The 21,949-nt window shown below is 30.7% G+C and overlaps 7 protein-coding genes across 7 annotated transcripts; 3 read left to right on the forward strand and 4 right to left on the reverse strand.

Moving 5' to 3' along the window:
- Positions 1-1,335: 1,335 nt before the first annotated feature.
- Positions 1,336-2,982, reverse strand: SCDLUD_004822 (uncharacterized protein; the record flags this gene model as incomplete). Its single annotated transcript, XM_046079681.1, has 1 exon — positions 1,336-2,982. The coding sequence occupies one exon, from the start codon at positions 2,980-2,982 to the stop codon at positions 1,336-1,338; it is 1,647 nt and encodes a 548-aa protein (XP_045933312.1).
- Positions 2,983-4,967: 1,985 nt separating this feature from the next.
- Positions 4,968-7,088, reverse strand: SCDLUD_004823 (F-box protein; the record flags this gene model as incomplete). Its single annotated transcript, XM_046076792.1, has 1 exon — positions 4,968-7,088. The coding sequence occupies one exon, from the start codon at positions 7,086-7,088 to the stop codon at positions 4,968-4,970; it is 2,121 nt and encodes a 706-aa protein (XP_045933313.1).
- Positions 7,089-8,081: 993 nt separating this feature from the next.
- On the forward strand, positions 8,082-13,586 carry MYO1 (myosin 1; the record flags this gene model as incomplete). The annotated part of the gene is made up of 1 exon (XM_046079682.1): positions 8,082-13,586. One exon carries the CDS (start codon positions 8,082-8,084, stop codon positions 13,584-13,586), a length of 5,505 nt encoding a protein of 1,834 aa, XP_045933314.1.
- Positions 13,587-14,075: 489 nt separating this feature from the next.
- On the reverse strand, positions 14,076-15,554 carry MAS2 (mitochondrial-processing protease subunit alpha; the record flags this gene model as incomplete). The annotated part of the gene is made up of 1 exon (XM_046079683.1): positions 14,076-15,554. The coding sequence occupies one exon, from the start codon at positions 15,552-15,554 to the stop codon at positions 14,076-14,078; it is 1,479 nt and encodes a 492-aa protein (XP_045933315.1).
- A 499-nt stretch (positions 15,555-16,053) lies between these two features.
- On the forward strand, positions 16,054-17,127 carry THR1 (homoserine kinase; the record flags this gene model as incomplete). Its single annotated transcript, XM_046079684.1, has 1 exon — positions 16,054-17,127. The coding sequence occupies one exon, from the start codon at positions 16,054-16,056 to the stop codon at positions 17,125-17,127; it is 1,074 nt and encodes a 357-aa protein (XP_045933316.1).
- Positions 17,128-17,624: 497 nt separating this feature from the next.
- On the forward strand, positions 17,625-18,272 carry VMA16 (H(+)-transporting V0 sector ATPase subunit c''; the record flags this gene model as incomplete). The annotated part of the gene is made up of 1 exon (XM_046079685.1): positions 17,625-18,272. The coding sequence occupies one exon, from the start codon at positions 17,625-17,627 to the stop codon at positions 18,270-18,272; it is 648 nt and encodes a 215-aa protein (XP_045933317.1).
- Positions 18,273-18,795: 523 nt separating this feature from the next.
- Positions 18,796-21,804, reverse strand: RPN1 (proteasome regulatory particle base subunit RPN1; the record flags this gene model as incomplete). The annotated part of the gene is made up of 1 exon (XM_046079686.1): positions 18,796-21,804. One exon carries the CDS (start codon positions 21,802-21,804, stop codon positions 18,796-18,798), a length of 3,009 nt encoding a protein of 1,002 aa, XP_045933318.1.
- Between the last annotated feature and the right edge of the window lie 145 nt (positions 21,805-21,949).

Below are 21,949 nucleotides of genomic sequence, written 5' to 3' on the forward strand. Positions count from 1 at the left end.
TAAACTTTTTTCTTTATTGCTTTATTAGCCATTACGTTTTGAATTCACAAAAGATAATACTGCTGGACCAACAAAAACTTACTAATCCAAAAATAATCATAATTCTTTAACATATAGAAAAATGGAATATATTGCATTAGAATAAGATGCTATTTTTAGAACTCCTTAACGATCTATGGGTTCCACTTTAATAAACTTATAATTTTATTTTTTTTTTTTATTTTTTCCATGAATATAAAGTATATGTTGGTCACAAATGAAGAATGCTGTTTTTAAGTAACATTTAAACTCAAACTTTGGGACAATGGTATTATAACAAATAAAAATGCTATTTGATACATATTTGTGACCTTTAACGATAATTATTCTTAGAATAAGTCATTTACTGTTATTTTGAAGATTAAACTGTTTAATATCTATAGTTTTTCCTCAAAAGGAAAAAAAAAAAAAAAAAAAAAAAAAAAAAGCAAATGGTTTTATTACAATTTTTTTTTCACCAATAAGTATGGTATTGAACTATATTTTTTTTCAATTATCTTTTAAAGAAAATTAAATGAAAGTAGAATAATTGCCTGAATACATCCAGGTAGCATCTAAAAAGACATTCAGAACACTGATAAATAATATTTCTTACAAAAGAAAAAGGTGGGAAAAAAAAAAAACAGTCAACAATTATTACAGTCACAAATGAAAAATTACTGTTTTGAGCATGAATAGAAGTACTATTTTTAATAGAATTATATTTTTTTAGCTTTTTATAAATAGTAGACTTTACTTGTGAAGCAATTAGAGGGCAATATTTTTTTTTATAAATGTTTCGATATATTTATAGGTTACAAAAAAAAACTAATCAGAAGGGCAGTAAAGGAGAAGAAAGGATCGCATAAATAATTATAACTAATTAGCTAGCATTAAAAAATGGTAAGAGTCAAACTAATGTCTCCTTCCCATTTTTTACTAATTGACTTTTAGCACGATCCTGTAAGCAAATATGTATATACAGACATTTATAAGCAATGAAGAATTAATTTTAGAATCTTTGTGATGTTTAAACATATAATTCACTCTAATGTTCAATCAGAAGTGTAAATTATTAGGAAAAGAAAAAAAGGCAGAAGCCAATCTATGAAAGGATGACAAAATAAAAAGAATAAATTTACATTAAACTTATCTATATTTCTTTTACACTCTATCTATATATATATATATATGCATGCGTATTAATGACAATAAATAGCAACAAAAAATCAAATCAATAATAATGATATAACAATAAAAAAAAAAAGAATAAAATAAAATACAATGCAAGGTAATATGATTACCATAATTCAGTTATTACATGATAATACAACATTTATTTTCAACACTGGTTTTAGAAAAAACTTTAATCGTGGGGCTCCTAAAAGAACGAGATTTCCCCTTTTTATTTTTGCTAGTGTTATTAACATTTTTGTCCTTCAGAGGCTTGTCAGAATTTATATTTTTAACATTTCTAGTTGTCACAACATTTTTATGAATTAAAGGTGTATCAGTATATGTTCCATTGAGGGACGTAGAAACAATTAACTTAGATTCAAATGTACTAAGCTTATTACTGGTCTTGTCAAGTTTGTTATCGAGTTGATCACTATTAGTGTTTCCATTGGTATTAATCATTTTTTTCTGTGATTCATACTTTTCCCTCTCTACTTCCCTTTCGTTACTTTTTTCTTTCCCCTCTTCTCTGTTATCCGCTCCTCTTTTATTCACAGAAGAAGTCGTAGATTCTTTTTTATTATTACTAGCACTTTCCATAATATCTTTACTAACATTAAAGGAAGATTTTAAGTTGGGATTACCGTCAGACCTTTTAACATTATTAATGCCATTATTATTGTCATTATCGTCTGTCTTTGTTGTTGTTGTCGTAGTAGTTGTTGTTGTAGTGGTTGTTGTTGACCCCTTTCTCCCCGTACCGCTTCTAAAATTTTCTGTTTTACCACCAACCTCCTGCTTCAGCATGTGATTTTTATTATTTCTAATAAAAGATCTCTTCATTAATTCTATTTTTTTTAACACCTGAAAAAATAAGGTTTCGCTTTCAAACAGCTCACCCTCGTTACCAGTATTTAAAGCACTGGTTTCATAATAAACACCATTACTTGGGGAAACGCTATTGTAATCATACTTCCAAATATCATTATTATCTAGCTGTGAGGTAATACCATGACCCACAATATATTTGTTTGGATGCAACCCCATTCTCTCTAAGCAATGAATAATATGGACATCAACCATTTTATTGACATACTCGTCACACTTAGAAGCAGCAATAAAAATATTTAACGCATCATTTTTATCGCTGGAAGGTCTTTTAATTTCTAGGATATAATTGTAATAGGTTATCAAATCAAACAAGCTTTTTTCATTAGTAGAATCAAATAATAACACAAAAGCATTTGCCTCCTCTATTGGTAACCTTTTAATTTCAGAATAACTGTTCAAAGAACACATATCTATTTGCGATAGCAAGATTTGGACGCTGTGGTCATAATTAACTCGTACTTTGCTTATTACATCTTTATTTGCGTCAGGAAATAATTTTAATATCGAAGAAATAGAGGATCCATTGTTTTGGCTGCCAGTCGTATCATTTGTTTTTGTTGCCTCAGTTTGTTTTGCTAATTCCTTGAAATCTTCAAAACTGCGGGAATTAACCAAATTATCCAAGTTGACATTCACATAAGCAACGTCTTCAATATAACTATAAAGGTTGGATTTATTAATCTCATTGGCATTAGCAAAATCAGCAGCAACGGTAGTAGCACTACTGTCTTCAAATTGGTTTGATAATATGGAATGATGATGATGCAGTTGATGCGGGTCGGAAACCCACTTGGTAATTAAAGAGGATTTTCCTACACCTTCATCACCGAAAACACATATCTTAAAGGTGGTCAAATCATATTGGTTTTTCTGCGTAGTTAAATTGACGTTATCCATAGCTTTCGGGATAAATTCCTTGGTCTTTCTTCTCTTTTTTTTCTTTTTTTTTTTTATTTAATATGTATATATAATTAAAGGGGAAGGAAGAAGAAGGAAAAAAAAAAAAAAAAAAAAAAAAAAAAGGTAAAAATGATCTTATTTACAAAATTTTGTTGTTCTTTGTTATTATTTCTATAAAAGGTTCTATTGTCTTATTTGTACTGGAAATATGGTTATGCTGGTGTATGGGTTCTTCTTTAAGATACAAATATTCCGTTTTCTACGACACGATCTGTGTATCTTCCCTATTTTTATTAATGGAAGTTCGATGTAGTGATTTAGAGTAATTTCTAGTTAGAGCAATATATGTATATAAAAGATCTGTGCTTAATACGGGGGGTTTTAAATGGTTCGTAAAAAAGTAATGAAAAAAAAAAAAAAAATAAAAATCACGGTAATAACCCAGTTAATGAAAGATAAAGCTAAAATGTGTCTTTATAGGAAAAGGAAAAAGAAAAAAAAAAAAAAAAAAGAAGAAAAAAAGTAAAATGAATAAAAAGTAAAATAAAACACAATCCACGTTATAGGTTATTTTTATATTTAAAATAATTTAACTATAACTTGGAAAAAAAAAGAAAAAAAAAAGAGGGAAAAAAAAGTGAAAAGAGCAAAAAAAAAAAAAAAAATAAAAAAATCAAAAAATCAAGTTTAATAACTAAATATTTGATACACAGTATTATTTATGTGGTTCGATTACTGCTAATAATAGCAATGATAATAAACCGTTAGGTTTTTTTTTTTATTGCTTTTTTTCTTTTTTGTTTTTGTTTTTGCTTGGACTAAAGAAAAATATTTTGTATTACAGATTTGAAATTTTTTGAAGAAATACCAATTTTTTCATAATTTAAATGGTTATGCCCAGATATTAAATATGCTGCCATCCATAAAAAGTACGAGAAAAAAACAATTTTTTGTCGGAATCTAGAATGTTCTACGAGTTAATCTGACACAGATTCATATCTTGTGACTATTTGTGTATTTATGTGGGTATTTTTTTTTTACTGTGTATTTTTAAAAATAGATGTTAAAATGCTCAAAGTGCACATTCAGGGAACAACCGGATATCAAAAAGCTTCATTCATCTTATTTTTATTACACAACAAAAAAAAAAAAATATTGATAAATTATAAACGCCCTTCCTTTTTTATTTCAATGCCACAAAAAAAAAAAAAAAAAAAAAAAAGATGTTCTTAACGCTTTAGATTAGAAGAATTTTTCTTATCCCCCTTTAATTTTTTTTTTTTTTTTGATTTACTGATTAAAAAAAAAAAAAACAAAACCTAACTGATAGTATACTAAAAGACAAGTACGATTCTCTCCTTTTTAAACACTTCAGAAAACTGCTTATCCTTTCTATAACGTATATTACGTAAAGAAATTTGATATTATTTTACGCTTTTTAACCAACTGTCAACCATAATTGTTGAGCCAGTTATTATTCCTTAAAATTACCGTGTAAGATTATTTTTTTTTTGTAAGATGTGGATATATAAATATATAAGTATATAAAAAAGTACACAATGTAAAAAAAAAAAAAAAAAAAAAAAAAAAAAAAAAAACAATTTCACAATTAAACTAATAATACGTGCCGGTGATAAAGGATTATACAATTTCTTCGGCTAAAAAATAAAAAATAAAAGGCTTATCAGTATAAATATTAAGCACTTTTTAAAACCAAAGTCCGGCTCCGACTATTTCTATAGAAATGGCTTTACAGAATAATATTTTATTCAAAAATTAGCGCATAGACGTGTACATACACATCATAAAAATGATTTAGCAACTTGGTCAATTTACATAATAATAACCGTTTGATATTTAAATTACAAAAATAAAAAAAAAAAATAAAAAAAAAAAACGTTATTAATAAGCTCTAATATATATAAATACATATATAGATATATTATAGAATATTTAAGGAAATGGGGTGTATAAATGCACATCTACACAAAAATACGTATTTTCTCATCAAACCAATCAGAATACATTAAAATATTCCCATTATTATCATCCACAGTAGTACTATCGACGGAACTGTTTTTTTTAAAAATCAATTTCCCCCCATATTTTATATACGACAATGAAGGAAATCTTTTGAAATAAGATACAGATAAATTACGAAAGTAATTTGTTTCTGCATAAAAAGTATCATCTGTCCTAGTATTTATCAACCCGAAATTAAATCCAGTGGAATTACCTCTAAATTTACCTGTCAAATGCAAATACTGCAAATTAGGAAGAAGGGCTTTCGATGTACCAATGTTACTAGGAAAAGACCTGTTATCTATCTTTAAACCAGTTAAATTTTGCATAGCTTCCCAAAACTTTAACTCATCTAATTTTTCTAAGTTAATGAATTTATCAAATTCATAATAATCCTCTTGGTTTTCAATTATCTCTAAAGACAACTTCGTTAGTGTGCAATGATGTTGCATAATAGATTTGGCTAAAGTTGTTGATTTGCTATTGCTCCAAGAGATATTATTTTCTTTGTACCCATCCCATCTCATTGAAATATCCAATTCCCTTAAACCTCCGTCAGCAGATATCAGTGTTTTATCCAAAACATATTCTACGGTATCAAAATAAGGCTCGTGAATGTTTATTTTTAAAATAGTTAAATTTTTCATAGCATCCCAATTAATTTTTTTTAAAAACCTATTGTCAGTACATTGTTCAAGATGTACTAACGGAGTCAAACAATATTCCCTTATGTTATTTAATGAGAGCTTTCTAATTTTATCCAAAGACAATATTTTGTTTAAAAATTTAGCGTCATTGGGTAAAACTGATGTGTTATTCAATTCAAATGTCTCCAAGTTAGTAAAATTGCTTGGTCTTTTATGCAAGGAGAAAAGCAATTCATAATAACTGCAACCTAAATGACTCAGATATAGTTCTTTATTATTTATTTTAACCACTGTTGGAAAATCATTTTTAATAGTGGCATTAGTCTTGTTATTATCGACAGTAGCATTATACGCCTCAAGTAAATTAAAATCCAACGATTGTGTAAAAAAATTTTTCCTGTTTTTTTTAATGCCAAAAATACCACTATTATTCTTGTATTTCTCTTCCGTTAAAGTTAACTTTAGATGTTTTAATGTTTTAAACAAACTGTTTTCGTAAATGCGCATAAGACATATAAAGGATTTCATACTAGTCAGTTCCAAGTTTTCCAAACTTTGAACAGTCAGTGAGCTTGATGGTTTAACATGATGATCATGACCGCTGGTATTGCTGATGAAAGTTATCTTACCGCAGCTTAATTTTTGTAATGACCAAAATGGATAAACATATCCTTCATTAGCATCGCTGTATCCTAGCACATAATGACAACCACAGTCAAATATATTTAAAGTAACATCTAAAGGCAACTTAATAGTCTTTGCATGATCTAAGTGATACAAAATATCATTATTAAACGCAGCATCTAATGAACAAATACCATTTTTTAAACGCAAATTGCTTGGTAAATTAATTACCTGAAAGTGTTCAATCAAATGACCATATAACGGAAGATTTTCTAAAAGCTTATTAAAACTGTATGGTTGTTTAATATACGTGCCATGATGATACCCTTGCGCTTGACTGTGATGTGTTAAATTCGAATAATTCTGATCTACAATAATTGAATTATACAATTCTATAATACAAGCCGCATGGAAATTTTTACAGATAGATGCTAAGATAATTAAATCGTACTGGTTTAAATATCGTACTATTCTCAATTTGATCTCAAATGGAAGTCCAGTAAAGATATTTCCACTGCTTCTAGTACCAGCATACACATCGCTTAATATATTACCGCAACTGCTTTCAGATACAAAGTTGTTAATATATTTCTGTGATTTTTCTGAGTCGGTAGAAATTTGAAAATATAATGGCATTAGATATAATATGGATGGGTGTTGCGTAAAATATTTTGTATCATTAACGTAGAGCTTCCTTTTCAAGCTGTTAAGATTGTATTGTGGAAATTCGTGAGATGGTATTGCTTCCTTCACCTCATTGCCATTTATGATTTTGTCTCTATTTATAATGTTGGTGTTTGGAACATTCATTTTAACAATAATAGTATTTCTTTTTTTTTTTTTTTATTTTTATTTTTGTCTTTTAAATTTATCTAATTTTTTTTACAAGGTGCAAAATACTATCCAATACTGTTAATTTTTAACTTTAGGCTTTAGCATCACTTATATGTGGCTTTCGTAGCCTATTAATAATTTTCTTTTTCTTTTTTTTTGTTTCAATTGAATCGTTGTAATGATTCTTATTGTGGTTTTATGTATAAGGGTGGAAATACACCCTAAGTTGTGTCATACAATAAGAACACTTCGTTTAACAGCGAAAGATTTCTGCTGCCTATAATGATGATGAAAAGGGTGTGATAACTTTGAAAAGGATGAAAACAGGAAGATTGATTTAATTTTAAACGTATTTGGCAAAATAACTTTTAAATGCACCCGACGGCTTTTTTGTTTTTTATTGTTATTAAATTGGATCATTATTATATGTGTCCGTTCCTTGCCCAGTCTAAAATCAAGAAACGGACAGTGCAGTGATATTTTTAGTGTCCGAAGCTTTTTTTTTTTTTTTTTTTTTTTTTTTTTGTTTTTTTTTTATAAATGAAAAAAAATAATAATTATCTATCGCTTGTTTATAGTTTTTACCTTTTTGGGAAAAAATGTATATACAGTTTCACACTTGTTTGGATTATAGCCATTTTAGGAAATTATCAAGAAAGAAAAAAATAAATAAATAAATAAAACAAAACAAAACAAAAAGAAATTAATAAACTACCGCCCAAGCTAAAAATGTATAGATATATCTCTCTCTCATTTTTTTTTTTTTTTTTTTTTTTAAATAATTTAGAGCTTAGAAAACTAATCTCATCATTAAACCTTATCCTTTCTTCTTTCTCTCTTCCTGTATTTTTGATTATAATTTATCTGTATCCGAAATGACAACCTTAATAAGCAAAAAAAAATTAAAATTAAAATCAAAATCAAAATTAAATAATTAAATAAATTAGTATACCTAGTAGCTTCATCATAATGTCTAATATCCATTCTTGGTTCTGGATACCAGATAAGCAAAATGTTTTTACAAAGGCGCAACTGATTACCAAGAATGATAAAACGGCCAAAGTTAAATTGGAAAGAAATGGCGAAATAGAAGATGTCAAAATATCAGAATTAAATGAAGTTAATCCTGCTTCATTTGACAAGGTTGACGATATGTCAGAACTGACACATTTAAATGAACCCTCCGTTTTATACAATTTAGAAAATAGATATAAAGATGATTTAATTTATACTTATTCTGGTTTATTTCTAGTTGCCATCAATCCATATCATCATTTGACTATCTACAGTCAAAATTATATCAATTTATATCATGGGTCCCCAAAGGAAGATACTAAACCACATATTTTTGCCACTGCTGAACTGGCTTATAGAAATTTATTGCAGCAAAAACAGGATCAATCTATATTGGTTACAGGTGAATCCGGTGCAGGTAAAACTGAAAATACCAAAAAGATTTTACAATATCTAGCATCAATAACCACAAGAGAAACTCAATTGTCCACTTCCACCGCCAACAAGGAATCGTTTGAACAGAAAATTTTACAAAGTAATCCGATTTTGGAAGCATTTGGTAATGCACAAACCGTTCGTAACAATAATTCTTCTCGATTTGGTAAGTTTATAAAAATTGAATTTGATGAATACGGGAAAATAAATGGTGCCCATATAGAATGGTATTTATTGGAAAAGTCAAGGGTTGTTTTACAAAATTCCAAAGAACGTAACTATCATATTTTTTATCAATTGCTAGCAGGCATGGACCAGAAAACTTTAACTAAATATGAAATTCCTAATAAAAAGGCTACAAACTGGAACTATTTGAAAAACACAAATCTATCTATTCCTGGTGTGGATGATGGTTCAAATTTTACCGAATTGATAGAAGCCTTCAATACCGTTGGATTTACAACGGAAGAACAAGAAAATATTTTCCAAATAATATCAGCAATTCTACATTTGGGTAACATTGAATATACATCCGAGAGATCCGAACAGGCTAGTATTCGAACTGACTTGGCATCCCTGGTCAAGTTATTGGGGGTAGAGGAAAGGGAATTCAAAGATGCTATTTTAAAACCAAAATCTAAAGCAGGCCGTGAATTTGTTCACAAGTCTAAAAATGCTACTCAGTCCAGGCACATCGTCAATTCTCTATCTAAAATAATTTATGAAAAATTATTTGCCTTTATAGTAGAACGCATTAATCACAGTTTAAACCATGGTTCTATGACAGAAAATTTTATTGGGGTGTTAGATATTGCAGGTTTTGAAATTTTTAAAGATAATTCTTTCGAACAACTTTGTATCAATTATACTAATGAAAAACTACAACAGTTTTTCAATCATCACATGTTTGTATTGGAGCAAAATGAATATATGCGTGAAAACATCCAATGGAACTATATCGACTATGGTAATGATTTACAACAAACCATTGATTTGATTGAAGGCACAAAACCACCAGGTGTATTGGCTTTATTAGATGAAGAATCAATACTACCCAAAAGTACCGATGACCAATTTTTCGATAAATTAATAACCAGCTGGGAATCAAAATCAGATAGATTTAAACGTTCTAAAAAACATAAAATGTTTATACTAAAACATTACGCCGGTGAAGTGGAGTATAACATCGACGGCTGGTTGTCTAAAAATAAGGAACCATTGAATGACCATTTGTTAGCCGTTCTATCCAAATCCAACAACACCTTGATCAAAGAATTTTTTGATTCCGAAGAAATATTGAATACAACAGCAAAAAGTTCCAGGGGCTCCGCTTTTAGAACGCAAGCTCAGCGTCATAAAAAACAATTAAATGAGTTAATTGAACAATTAACTTCTACTTCTCCCCATTTTGTTAGGTGCATTTTACCAAATAACAAAAAGAAAGCCGCTGAGTTTGATAGAGCTTTGATTTTAGATCAATTAAGATGTAATGGGGTTTTGGAAGGTATAAGAATTTCACGAGAAGGTTATCCAAATCGTATTTTTTTTAAAGAATTTTACCAACGCTATAGAATCCTGGGTGATGATCATACTTTCAAACCAGCCGTTAATAATTCCAAAAAGAATTGCGAAATGCTTTTATCTTCATTGAATTTAGATCCAAGCCTTTTTAAAGTGGGTAACACTAAATTGTTTTTTAAATCTGGTGTTTTGGCTAAGTTGGAAAATTTTAAACAACAAAAGTTGACCATGCTCACGGATAGGCTTATCGGCATCTTCAAGGGTAAAAAGCTCAGAAAGGAATATTCTCTAAAATTAAAAAAGCTTCAAGCTGCACAAATCTTGGCTGAAACGTTTACCAAATATAACACTCTAACAGAAAATCAATGGTACCGGTTATATGTTAACATTAAACCGATGCTATCATCTTCAAAAGATATAAACAAAACAAAAAAAATAGCTGAAACTGTAAAAGTTTTGGAAAAGAAATTATATGAGGCAGTTGAACTAAACGAAAGCCTAACAAAAAAGAATAAACGCTTGAACAACGAGCTTTTGGAGGTCAAAAATAAATTACAGAATGAATCTGATAAATTGCAAAACTTTCAACGACTATTGGTCACAGTCCAACAAAGACAAAAAGAGGTGGAATTAGAAATTTCCCAAAATAAAACGAATGTACAAAAATTGGAGCAGGAAAAGGCAGAGGCTCTGACAAAATTGACCAAGGCAAACGACGAAAGTAACAAATATGAAAAACTATTAAACGACTCTAAAATGGCTATCAAATCTTTGGAAGGTAACAAATTGCAATTGGAACAAAAGGTAAAGTCTACCAACGCTGAATTAGACTCAATTAAATCCAAAGAGTTACAAACCGTTGAATTTAAAAAAAAACTAGAAGATCAGCTTCATGTTTTGAAAAATTCTGAGAGGGAAAAGTCAGCTATTATCATAGAATTGAACCAAAAATTAAAAGACTCAGATGTGCAATTGGAAGGTAAATTGAAAACATTGGAAAATTCTTTTGGTAAAGCGAGTAAAAATATGATGAAATTAGTTGGAGAAAATAAAAGTTTACGTGAACAAATTCAGACAATTCAAGCTGAAAAAAGGGATATTGCAATGAAATTAAAGGCAAGCCAGGAGACTATTGAGCATCTCAATTCACAGACCGTGAATCATGCCGAAGACTTGGCCAAGGTGACCAAAGCTAGGGATGAACTTATAGAAGAATACAATAAGGTCCTGGAAGAATTAAAAGAACAGCGTTGTAAATATGTTGACTACCAAAAACAGGCTGAAAAGTTAAAAGCGGACTATGTAGAGTTGCAAAATAAGTTTGAGGAAGAACTAAGGGCTAAAGAACTTGAAAAAAAGAATCTAATGGAAAATTCTGAATTGAACGATAAAATTAGTGAACTAGAAGCTGAGCTTGCAAAACAAGGTTCCTTGAATCAATATCTACATGAAAAGTTATTGAGCAGTGAATTATACCCTAATGGCTTTAATTTTTCAAGTGGTGCCAAAAAAAATAGTTCTTCGTATGAAGATTTGGCACTTCAACTAAAACAAGTAAACTATCAATTACAAAAGATTATCAAAGAAAAGGAAGATTGTATATCGAGGATAACTTTCCTAAAGACAAGATTAGCATCTGCTTCTTTCGATAATCAGATTATGCGCAATCAAATTAAGCAATTAAAGGAAATTGTTACTACCCAGGTGCCAAACATTAAAGACATTGATGAAGTTTTGAAGACGTGTGGCCAAGTCGATTATAACCAAGAGAAATTGATTCTAGAGATAGATGATTTACGGAGAGAATTGCAAAAAGAGAGAAGGGCTCGAGAAGATGCTGAAAATGTAAGTAACTTATTAAGTACCAAAATTACTAACATGAGCAGAGTTGATCTACACTCTATTGTATCTGATTTACAATTTGAGCGTGGATTACCAACAAAAACTTTGCCGTTTAGTGATTCCTATAATACTTACAATGCCAATAGTGACCTTATAACACGTTTCCAAAATGATATTTCAAAGTATAAATTGGAAAATATGAAATTAAAGGATGCTTTAAATAATTATCATTCCAGAATGATGAACTTAAAAAACGAATTTTTAGCCAGTCAATCTAAGGAAAAAATGCTACATTCTGAATTGGATGCCCTTCACGAGGATTTTTCTATTGCTGAAAAGCAAAATTCATTGTTTTCATCTACTATCATGACCTACAAACAGCAGTATGAATCTTGTGCTAATGATTTAATGATTGCTGAAACAGAATTGAAAGAAATCAATTATGCCTTGAATCAATCAACTAATAATATCCAAAAATTGGAAGCCTATATTAAAAACCTAAAGTCACAGGGAAGACAAAATGAAAAGTTATTGTGGGAAAAAGATCAAGAACTAAATGAGTTGGAAGATCGATTAGATTCAAAAGATATTGAATTGCAAAAGTTAAAAAAGATAAATATGATGATGAAGGATGATATTGATGATTTGGCTACAAGATTACAAGACACAACCAGGGATGACAAATATATGGAGCAGATAGAGATGATGAACATTAAATTGAACGAATTTGCTAGATCAGAGATTACTTTAAAAAAGGAAATTTCTTCGTTGAACTTTGATTTAGAGTCTTTGGAAAAAGAAGCTAATGAAAAAATCTCTGAATTGCTAAGGCAAAACGAGCATTATTTGGATGTTATTGAAGAACTAGGTGCTGACAAAGACAATTTGGAAACTGAGGTTGATCATTTGACCAACAAACTAGAATCCTTGACAAGTGAAAATGATAAGTTAAACGATAGTATTGGAAAGCTAATTGAAGCTAATACCAGGTTTAAGGATGATAGGGAAATTTTATTAAACGAGTTAGACGATAAAGATGATGAAATGGAAAAGAGTGCCAATTCTACCCACAACATAAAGAATGAGTTGGTTTCATTGAAAAATACATTAAAAGCTCAAGAAGAACGAACGAGACAAGGGGAACTTTTGTTGAATCAATTGAAAGAGGATAATGAAAACTTAGAATTAGAACTAGATGAGCAAAAAAAGGAGAATATCGATTTGCATGAAGAAAATAGAGTTTTGGGTGAAGAAAACAATAATTTACATTCCTTGTTGGAGAAATTAAAACAAAAGATACCAGATGCAACAGAGAAAAATGTTTGGTTAACACGTATTCATGAATTAGAGGAGAAATATCGTAAGGAAACTGGTGCAAAATATGCTTTAATGAAAGATTATAAAGCAATGGAAAAAGAGGTTGAAGATATGACCGAAAAGATTGAACAGCAGGCAGAGGCCTTAGTTATGGCTAATAGGGATCGGGAAGACTTTGATAAAGAGATTAATGAATACTTAATGCAAATGAAAGAAATGGATAAAAAATTAGTTTCTCAAGGGACTCACTTACACAATGTTGAAAGAGACAATGATTATTATAGATCAAAAGTAGCTGCATTAGAAAAGGAATTGGAGATGTGGAAACAAAGATATACCGTTTGAGGATGGTACACACATATATATATATATATATATTTCCCCCTCCCCTTATTTTGCATACTTTCATTTTTCTTTCTTTCTTTCTTTTTTTTTTTTTTTTTTTTATTTATTTCTACTCTTCATTTCTGTTTCATGAATATTTTAATATTTTTATTATTATTTTTATTTTTGTTTTTATTACTTTTTTTATAGCTTCAACCATAATAAATAATGCAAGTTCCCTCATCTCTCCTTTTATTGTTATAAGTAATATATTTACAAGATATTGTTTTTCCATCCCTCTTCTTGATATAGTTGGTTTTACCAAAAAAAAAAAAAAAAAAAAAAAGCATATATAATATTATAGTTAAAACAGAAAATGTCAAAAAAAAAAAAGAAAAACACTAATATTATTATTTCTGACTTGCACACGTCAAAAAAAAAATTACATATATATACATGAGATCAAATGTGTGTCATACATAGATTATTTAGCAAAGAAAAGGGATGAGTTCAAAACCAATTTTTTTTTTGTTTTGGTACCTCTAATTTCGGATAGTTCCCCAAACCGTAATATCTCAAAACAGTTTCAACATCACCGAATTTATCTCTTGGACCTTGCATAATAACAGTAGCTTTACCAGTGCCTTCGCCTCTATTAGAAACTTTGCCAGTAAAAATCATTTCGGCGACTCTTCTTATATCTTCAGGAGTTACCTTCTCGATATTATTAATCATTTCCTGGACAGGCACTTTATAACCATCTAAGGATATTTGTCTACCCAAATCCTCTAATTCCACAATTTTGGATTCTAAATTCATCAGCAATGAACTTTTCAATTGATTCTTAGCCCTGTTAATCTCATCCATGGTTAATTTATCTTTACCGGTGGAAAACGTGTTTGCCATCTGCTGTGCCAATAACTCACCCATGACATGAGCAGCTTGTGGTACACAAGACAAGGATATCCCGAAAATAGCAGAATCACTGTAAGCGTGGTTAAATGCCACGCAATTTTCTACAAATCCATACAAGTTCAAAACATGAGTGTACAACCTGCTATACATACCTTTACCTGGACCGCCGGCACTAAACGAGCCTCCTCCACCCAATAATATTTGCAAAGTTGCAGCTGCATAAATATCAGGGTGGCTGATAGGCAAGCCTTCAAAACCAATGTACATATGATATAATTCTGGCAAGCCACCATAAACTGGGCCTTGTGGAATACAAGTTTCGCCGCCTGTGTAATGGGCTGGTTTGATTTTATGAGCATATGGATGATGCGATTTCATATCACCAAAGTATTTTTCAGTGTATTTAATGGCTGTTTCATGATCCACACTAACAAATGCGGCAGTAATGTTTTCCGGATTATAAAACTTGTTTCTATAATCTTTGAGTAAATACCTCGAAACATTTGGAACTAATTCACGGGGACATAATAATGGGGAACCCAATGTCTCACCACCATAAGCTGTATTGTGTAATAATTCTGGCAAAATTAAATCAGATTTATTCCAAACTTCATCAATTTCATAAGAAGCGGTTTTTTTTTGTTCTTCGACTTCTTCTTCTGTAATACGTGGGAACCTAACCGTCTCAGCCATTAGCTTGAACATTGCTTCTAAATCATTATTAAAAACAGAAGCTTGGTACATCATGGTTTCTCTTGAAGATGAACATTGATAATTTCCACCCAACAACTCCAAAGTCTCCGTCATTTCTCTACCCGAAATGTTTTCTGTCGATTGAAAGGCCAAGCGGTCCATGAAATGAGTACATCCCTTTAACTTAGGTGTTTCGAATCTAGAGCCCGCTTTAATGTACAATCCCAGGGCAGAAAAATGGCCCGGAACATTATTTGTAGCCACTTTGACCCCATTATCCAAAGTTGTCAAAGTGTAGTCTTTTGTTGAATATAATCTTTTTTTAATTAGGTCAATGGTTGTTTTACCAAATTTGTTGGGAAATGATGATGATTTTAACATTTTTTTTTATTTTTTTTTTCAAAGAATGATGTTGTTTATATTTTCAATTTAATTTTATCCTTTTACTTATATTTTTATTAATTGTTAGTGTATTTAGTTGGGTTGTTTATTAGTAATTCAGTTTGAATTATATTGTATAATTTTTTTTCATTTGATTTTGAATTTTGTTTTAGGAAAGTGAAAAGGACATATTTTATCACCGTGAGAGCATTTCCTACAAGTCCGAGATACCGAATTCGACCTTTTGTTTTGAGTCTGTTATTTCGGTATTTCGGACTTTCAGTGGGGATATATGATATATTATATATATATATTTTTTTTTTTCTTTTTTCTTTTTTCTTTTCTTATGGAAAATTTTTTTGAAAGCTGGCAAACTTAAAAATGGAAAAAAAAAAAAAAAAAAAAAAAAAAAAAAAGATGAAAAAAAAAAAAAATTATAATAATAAAATATTTGTATATACCTGAAGAGGAACAAACTCATAAAAGTACAAATTGAATAATGGTCCGCAAATTCGAAATTAAAGTTCCAGCTTCATCAGCTAACATAGGCCCGGGTTATGATGTTTTGGGTATTGGTTTGTCTTTATATTTAACCTTGGATGTCTCCATTGACCCAAAAGATGTCGAAGAAACTAATTCTGATCCAAACAACTGTAAATTGACATACACCCCCGAAAGTGAAGGCTTTGATTCTGTTCCGTTGGAAAGCGATAAAAATTTAATTACTAAAACAGCCTTGTACGTTTTGCGTTGCAACGATATTAGAACCTTTCCAACGGGAACTAAAATTATAATTGATAATCCAATTCCTTTGGGTCGTGGTTTGGGTTCTAGTGGTGCCGCTGTTGTGGCTGGTGTTATGTTAGGTAATGAGGTGGGTCAATTAAACTTTAGTAAGCAACGCATGTTGGACTATTGCCTAATGATTGAGCGTCATCCAGATAATATCTCTGCTGCTATGATGGGTGGTTTTGTTGGCTCATTTTTACGTGATTTAACACCACAAGAAGTGGAAAGAAGAGAAATCCCATTGAGTGAAGTATTAGATACACCAAGTGGTGGCGATGATACCGGTTTAACACCACCTTTACCACCAACTCTCATTAGTAGGTTTATTAAATATAACTGGAGTGAGCCAATTAGGTGCATTGCTGTTATTCCAAACTTTGAAGTGTCCACTGCGGATTCTAGAGGTGTTTTACCAAAAGCCTATACTGTTCAAGACTTGGTTTTTAATTTACAAAGACTAGCTGTTTTGACCACTGCTTTAACTCAAAATCCGCCTAACCCTGAATTAATCTATGCAGCTATGCAAGATAGAGTCCATCAACCTTATAGGAAAACTTTAATTCCGGGTTTACCTGAAATTTTACAGTCAGTTACTCCAAAGACACATCCAGGTTTGTTAGGTATCTGTTTATCAGGTGCTGGTCCAACCATTTTGGCTCTAGCCACAGACAATTTTGAGGATATAGCTCATGAAATTATTAATCAATTTTCCAAAAAGCATATTTCTTGTAATTGGAAGTTGCTCGATGTTGCTAATGAAGGTTCAACTGTTATTAAAAAATGATATATATATATATATATATATATATATATATATATAAATAGACTTGATCTTTTCTTCTTTTTTTTTTTTTTTTAATGGAATGACTTTTAGCTAACTTGTTATCATTAAAATGGTAAAATGGCTTTTAAAAAAACATTTGTATCACGTGATTTTGCTTTAAATTATTTGCTCGGGTAATCTAACTCAATTTTTTTTTTTTTTTTTTTTTTTTTTCTTTTTTTTCGTTTTTTCATGGCTGCAAAAAAAAATAAAATTGAAAAAATTTTTGAAAGTTTGTGTGTTCGATACTTTTCTTACTTTTATGCCTCAATGATATATTATATACAGTTGCTTCCCTAAAAAAGAAAAAACAAAAAAAAAAAAAAAAAAGTTGTAATTATTATACCATTATTAATAATAATAATACTATTAATAATATAAGTAATTAAGTGATTCTGTAGATAGAGAAACCACTTTATTTAAACACCATTGATCATAACAGGTAAACTATTAAACAAATGTCTACCAAAAGCAATAGCGATTCTTTGACAATGGGAATTCCAATTCCATCCATTTCTAGCATTTTTAAATACACAATATTAACCATAGCAACAATATACGCAGGTTATAAAGTTTTTTTGGGACATGGTGAAGACATAAATTTTGGTAAATTTTTTTCTAAAACTTCACCATATTTCTGGGCCAATTTAGGTATAGCTTTATGTATAGGGTTAAGTGTTTTCGGTGCAGCTTGGGGGATTTTTATTACTGGGTCTTCAGTAATTGGTGCCGGTGTTAGAGCACCACGTATTACCACTAAGAATTTAATTAGCATTATTTTTTGTGAAGTTGTGGCAATTTACGGTTTAATCATGTCCATTGTATTCAGTTCCAAGGTCACTGTAGCATCTCCAGAAACAGTATTTTCTCATAGCAACATGTATACAGGTTTTTCTTTGTTTTGGGCTGGCTTAACCGTTGGGGCCTGTAATTTGATTTGCGGTATTTCTGTCGGTATCACTGGTGCTACAGCTGCTATAGCTGATGCTGCAGATAGTGCCTTATTTGTCAAGATTTTAGTTATTGAAATTTTTGGTTCTATTTTGGGATTGTTGGGCTTGATTGTTGGTCTATTAATGGGTGGTAAAGCTGTAGAAATGAAGTGAGTTCTTTATTTCCTCTTTTTCCCCCTTTTTTTTTTTCAGAAATTAAATGCAAATAAGAATAATATAATCAAGTATAATTGTTTCTACTATTAAAAAAAAAATTTGTGTCTAATACGAATGTTTTATTTTTTTTATTTTAAGAAACTAAAGCAATTAAATAAAGAACAGAGGTTTCTGATGTTTTAAAATATATATATATATATATATATGTATGTATATTTAGTATAACTTCTATAATCATATATATATATATATATATATATGTATTACTCTTATTAAATGCTTGGTATGAACACATTCTTAATGCAAGGAGAATCCAGCGCGTCAGTTAAAAATAACCAATTATCCAACCAAGATGGGAGATATTATCTTAATACACAAACAATTATATAATACTAAAAATGAGGGAAAAAAAAAAAAATTAAAATTAAAAATAGAAAAATAAAAAATAAAAAAGAATAATTTATATGCACAATTTAAATACTAATTTTCTTTTTCTGCCTTCCATGTGTTAGTATTAGCATCATTCTTCTTTATAATCTGGATTTTTCTTTAAAATTATAACCCCTTCAATTCTACTAGCATAACTTATGTACTCATTATTCTCTAACTCAGCCCTCTCACCATAATTCAATAATACCGGAGTAGATTGAGTAATCCATCCGGTAATTGTTTTGGGTTTACCAGCTTGTCCCACAGTATCAACTGCTTCCCCCACTCTAACATTAACCTTCAGAGGTTCTCCATCTTCAGATAAAGCTATTATATATTTAGGTCTAATACCACTGTTCAACAAGTATAGTAAATAGTGGTTTTTTAGCATAAAGTTTGGAGAACTTAGACCAACCAAGACTGTCAATAAAGATGCAACAGTGACTTTATTCATAACATGAGCATCGTTAAAAACGTCTAGTGTTAAAGTGCCCTTTCCTAAATGAACCAACCCTTGAGCTAATCTAGTAATAAACAAAGAATCTTGATCTTTAGAATAATAGCTGGCCAATTGTCTTAGCAATTGAGCCAATCTAGCATTATTGGTACCAGCACCACACAAACCCATAGCAAAAATAGAAGTCATTGCAACATCCATATCAGCGTCATGTGAATACCTAGATAAAGTCTCAAATACATTTATTTGAGGGTTAGAAACAGAGATTAACCCCATAGCTAGTGGAACTGCACGACGAATTGCATCATTACCATAATGCATCAAATGACCAAAATGACGCAAGGACATCGCTTTACCAATATCTTCACCCATTGCTATTAAAGCTATCCCCAACACAGAGAAAATCAACTCATCCTCCATACTAACAGCTTTAGGACCCGTTTCTTTGTCGACGTCACCTTCGCCATCTTCTTGTTCTTCTTTATCCTTTGGTTCTGTAGTTTCATCTTCCTTCTTATTTTCCTCTCCGTCAACTTCCATTTCGTCTCCATCATTATCATTATTGTCAGTGATGGCTGTTTCGGCACTAGAGTTGTTATTAGTAGCTGCCGTTTCAGCATTAGCATTAGCATTGTCATTCGTGTCTTCATTATTATTCTCTTGCTGAATATCAACAACAGCCTCCCCTTCGGCAAAAGCGCTTAATCCATCTTCCAATGCATGTTCCTCTTCCTCTTCCTCTTCCTCTTCCTCTTCTTCTTCTTCCTCCGATTCATCATCTTTCTTTTCAGGTTTTGGCGTTAACCTGTGTAATAAATCTTGCAACAATAAAACATCACCCGTACCGGCAAATGCACAGACCTTAACCAAAACTTCTATAGAAGAAGTGATTGGATGCTCAATCGCGGCTATGGTTTCCAACACATCCTCAACAGCATCGCCCATGCCCAAGTACAATAAACCCAAAGACAAGCTTAAAAATCTGGACCATTCAGTATTTAACTCAAATTCGGAACGTTCCAATAAATTATCCAAAATAGCGGAGGTAATATCACCATTACAGGTCCCAACAAAGGCATGGGATAAAGCTAAAGCAGCAACAGCTGTATTTTTTAAAGGCAATGAAGTATCTTCAACAAAAGGTAAAAGCAAGCCTAATAATTCATCATTTCTAGAACCTGCAAAGGCAATGCACAAACCTAAAATTGCTGAAGTACTAATTTTTGGATTGGCATTAGTAATATAATCTTCCAATAACAACATTGCTGGTTCAACATCACCATCATGTACACCACAGGCAGCTAAACCGACACCTAATAATGCGCCAGCCTTTATTTCCGGTTCTTCCACGTACAAGTACTTGTCTAATTGTTGTAAACCATCCACGTTCCATTGGTAAATAGCCCCTACACTAGCAACAGTAGATATCATGCCATCACCCTTTGTCTTGTAAACCCAATTATCGTCCTTTAAGATCAATTTATCACTACAGTAGCCCAAGTTTAAATAGCCATTAACAAAAGAAGCTGCCAAATTTTGTTGGGCAGAATCCAAACCTGTAGCAGAAAATGCATTATTAGAAGAATTATCCAAATAACTCTTATAAATATCTTCTGGAACTTTAGGTGTTTGCAAATTCAATTCTTTTGTTAGATATTGAAAATTTTCTGATAGTTTAACGTTACCAATTATGTCTTTGACTTCTTCACGTTCAAAAGGTGATCTCTGTTCGGATAAAATGTAAGCCAACTGTTTTTGCATAGCAGGTTCGGTAGTAGCATCAAAAACGGAACTGATTAAAGATTCATCACCCAATCTAATGGCTAAAGACAACGCCTCTGTTAGTTGATTTTCTGTTAAATAAATTGAGTATGCTGTTTGCAAAAAGGAGACATCGTCTGGTGGTGGTAGAAGTGGAACACAACTAACCATATACTTGCAAACTCGCTCAAAAGTGTTTTCATCAACAAACTGGGATAAAACATCAATAGATTCAATTTCCAACAACAAATCTACAGCATCGGCTTCGCCATTGTGTTTTAAAAAATAAGGAACAATTTCAAAAGCTAAATTTAGCAAATCGTTCTTGGTGTAATCAAAGGAAGATTTAATATTTGCTTCATCAGCTTCTTCCTCTAGCATACTATTAAAAACATCCCCAATTTCTAAAGCCAAATGACGAACATATTCATGGCCCCAACCTTCAATATTGCTTTCTTGGGATAAAACTCTGAATCTTAATGAATCATGCTTCCCATTTTCTGCGTAAACCATACTTAATATAGACAAAATATCGGCCAACTGTGACTTCAATTTTTTATCAGACCATTTATCATAGACTTTTGCTAACTCAGCATAGAAAGGCCTTAAAAACTTCAAAGGTTTGGGAACAGCAGTCATTGTAGTTGTTGAATTTTGAATGCTTTCTTTCAATTGACGTAAAGAAGGTTCATACAAGCTAGTATCATTTTCTAATAATCTCGAGACAAGCAATTCTAAATCATCCTTCAATTTCAAATCTTCTTCAGACAATTCTTCTTCTTGTGGTTGCTCTTTCTTAACTAATTTGTTATTTTCTTCATCTTGTTTGAGGTCTTGAGCCTTAACAGATACAGTTTCTTCTTTTTTGCTGGTATCAGTCATGGTGATAACTTCTGTTTCTCTCTTTCTACCTGAGTCAAAATAAATTGTTTTTTTTTTTCTTTTTCCTTTTTTTTTCTTCTTCTTTTAACAATTTTACCGTTCCAAATTTTAATTACGTGAAGAATTTCTTATAACAAAAAACTGA

The sequence above is a fragment of the Saccharomycodes ludwigii genome, chromosome VI, assembly GCF_020623625.1.
Source record: "Saccharomycodes ludwigii strain NBRC 1722 chromosome VI, whole genome shotgun sequence".
NCBI classification, from domain to species: Eukaryota; Fungi; Ascomycota; class Saccharomycetes; order Saccharomycodales; family Saccharomycodaceae; genus Saccharomycodes; species Saccharomycodes ludwigii.